The 3,292-nt window shown below is 36.6% G+C and overlaps 1 protein-coding gene across 1 annotated transcript; it reads right to left on the bottom strand.

Annotated features, from left to right (window-relative positions):
- Positions 1-692: 692 nt before the first annotated feature.
- Positions 693-3,000, bottom strand: LOC132061280 (uncharacterized). The gene is made up of 5 exons (XM_059454124.1): positions 2,850-3,000; positions 2,596-2,768; positions 2,194-2,544; positions 1,513-2,089; positions 693-1,234 (listed from the first exon to the last, which is right to left on the bottom strand). Exons 1-5 carry the CDS (start codon positions 2,998-3,000, stop codon positions 693-695), a joined length of 1,794 nt encoding a protein of 597 aa, XP_059310107.1.
- Positions 3,001-3,292: the final 292 nt, after the last annotated feature.

Raw genomic sequence — 3,292 nt, 5'->3', positions numbered from 1 at the left:
ACTTTGTCAGCAAACTCACCCCGAAACAAATGATCAATGTATTCCTGATGAACAGTATTACAGCAGCAAAATTTTGAAACTATAGCAATGCCAATGCTTGCCACCACCTCATCTACTGGCACTTTAAACTTCCACAGTCTCCAATAAAAGGAGGAAACTTTGAATGGCACTCCCTTGATCTACATGTTATGAAATAGCACTGTTACCTTGGCTCTTTGTCTTAGCCGTTCCCATGCACTGCCTACAGTAAATCTTCCTGAACTAGTTATCATCCACCATGGTGTATCCCAATCATTAGATACATGCTTAATGTCAATTTCCTGTATTATATGCTGCACAATATCTTCTGGAAATAACTGCAGGAGTTTTTGAACATTCCAAGTGCCATTTGACATTAATTCAGCCACATCTTCAACTTGATCACTGACAGGCCAGTTTTGAGGAACCATAAAGCTGAGTGCACCTAATTTAGTCCAGTTATCAAACCATACATTAGAACTCCCAACCTTAGGTTCCCACTATATTTCTTGCTCAGTATTGTCTCTTGCCTCCAGCATCATCTTCCAAACCCGAGAACCTCCTTTTCATTGTACTAATTGAGGGATCTACTTTTTGCAATACTTATTCTAATTGAAATTAGCCCAGAGAGAGCTAGAAGTTCTAAACTTCCACCAAATTTTAGCACATAAAGCTTAGGATATGTCAAAGATGGACCTAAATCCCAACCCTCCTTCATGTTTAGGTAGGCACATATTAAGCCATGATGACCAGTGTCTGCTTCTTCCTTCATCCTTGTTATTCCAAAAGAACTTTGCAAAAATCTTATGAAGCTCTTTTATAACATATTTTGGTGACCTGATTGCAGACAATATATGAATTGGAATGCTGTGGAGCATACTAATGATTAATACTGCCTTTCCACCATAAGACAACATCTTCCCTTTCCAAGTTTGCAACTTGTCTTTGACTTTCTTCAATAACTTAGTATAATCAACCTTTCTCTTCCTTGCATGAGTAATTGGACAACCAAGATATGTAAAAGGGAATTGACCTCTCACAAATCCTGCTATTGCTTCCACCTGTTGAATCAGCTCATTTGACACTTTCTTATACATATAAAAATAACTCTTCCTTTTATTTATCAATTGTCCAGATATCCTTTCATACTCTTGAAGAGTCTCCATGATCAGCTGCAATGAATTACTCTCTGCAAATGAAAATATGATGGTATCATCTGCATAACCAAAATGGTTCAGTGCAGAACTTCACTTTGGCATCCCATAGCCTGTAAAGGCTGAATGATCAAATAAGGAGTTCAAAACTCTTGATAATACTTCCGCAGAGATGATGAATAGAGCAGGAGAAAGGGGATCGCCCTTCTTGACTCCTCTAGTTGAATGAAAGAAACCATGAGCATGACCATTCAAAAGCACAAAATACTAGTTAATTACCAGTAATCTCCATATTAAATCAATGAATACCCCAGAAAATCCCATTTTCTTCATACTTTACAGAGATATAGCCATGAAACTCTATCATATGCTTCTGTCATATCCAACTTAATAACAACATTTGTAGGCTTCCCTCTCATCCTTATGTCTGTAACAATTTCTTGTATCAACAATACATTCTCAATAATATTCCTGCCCTTGACAAATCCTAACTGATTAAAAGATATCATAGTTGGTAGTAGTCTATCAAGCCTGCCATACACCACTCTGGAAATAACCTTATTAATGAAGTTGCTGAGACTTATAGGCCTCATATCAGAAAATGATTCCACCACATTCTTCTTTGGCAACAACACTAAGTTGGTGTGAGTAATAGATTTAGGAAGGGTATGACCCTCAAAGAAGGCTTTCACTACATTAAACACATCAACTTTGATCACTTCCCAACACCTCTGATAAAATATCCCAGAAAAACCATCAGGTCCACAAGCACTGTCACCTGATAACTCAAAAACAGCTTTCTTCACTTCTTCCATGGTAGGTTGTTCTTCTAACAATACATTATCATCCACCTTAATCATTTCAGGAACATGCTTAAGAATAGCTGAGTCTTCAATCTGAGCTTCTTGAGAAAACTGCTAATGATAGAATGAAACAGCCTTATCAGCAACTTTGTCAGCTTCCTCTAACCACACACCATCAGCATTTTAAATTCTCTTGACCTGGATTATGTTCCTTCTACCTTTGACCAAACTATGAAAAAACCTTGTATTTTATCACCTTCTGAGAAGCAGTCCATTCCAGCTTTTTGTGTAAAAAATTCTTCTTCATAATGCAAGTATAGTTTAAGTTCAGCCTGAGCCCTTTGCATCACCATTCTATTCTCTTCTGAAGGATCCTCTTCAAATAGCTGTTCTTTGATTTTCACTATATCCTCTCTGATAATCAGTTGCTTGAAAATATCTCCAAAAGTATCCTTGCTCCACTTGCTTAAAGAAATTTTCACCTTCTTCAGTTTGAGTTTAAATGAAAGTAACACATCATCAGATAAATCTTCTTCCCAATGCTGTCTAACCAAGTCTAGAAAGGATTCCTGTTCCACCCAGAATTTAAGAAATCTAAATGGTTTAAAGGTATTTTGCACCTGATCTCCACAAGTTAACAGTAAAGGAGCATGATCTGATCCTATTCTAGACAAACGTTCCACCTCAAAATTACCAAACCAGTCCTGAAATAACTCATTATACAACATTCTATCAAGCCTCTTGAAGATACAATCATTAGCAGCCCTACCATTCCACCATGTGAAAGGATGCCCTTTAAAAGAAATCTCATGCAGTTCACAGGAATTCATGCAAAATGCAAAATCTTCATATTCTTATGGGAAAACTGGCAGACCTCTTATTTTCTCCTCTTTATTCAAAATCACATTAAAATCACCACCAATCAAACAAGGGAGTGCCATGTTACTAGCCAAACCATACATATCATCCCACAACTGCAATCTATCTCCTTCATCACATTTGGCATAAACTATTGACACCACCATTGCTTTATTCAGTTCTTGGAAGAACAACTTAATAATAATAGATTGTTCAGTGTCAAGCAGTACTTCTACATCCACTTTTTCTTGAACAAAGAACTAGATCTTACCATTACAATTGAAATTGGCATATGGCATACCAAGTTTCCTCCTATATTTCTGAATCTGTCTTTCTTTGTTGAAAAGGTTTCATTAGAGCAACTAGGAAAAACTTATGATGTCTATGTAGCATTTGAACTCTATGGAAAGCTTGTTGAGTATTCAATGATCTGATATTCCAAAATAGAGTTTTAACAAT

This window comes from Lycium ferocissimum, chromosome 6 (genome assembly GCF_029784015.1).
Source record: "Lycium ferocissimum isolate CSIRO_LF1 chromosome 6, AGI_CSIRO_Lferr_CH_V1, whole genome shotgun sequence".
In the NCBI taxonomy this organism is placed as follows: Eukaryota; Viridiplantae; Streptophyta; class Magnoliopsida; order Solanales; family Solanaceae; genus Lycium; species Lycium ferocissimum.
The sequence above is the reverse complement of the archived record's forward strand: the minus strand, read 5'-3'. Positions and strand labels throughout refer to the sequence as shown.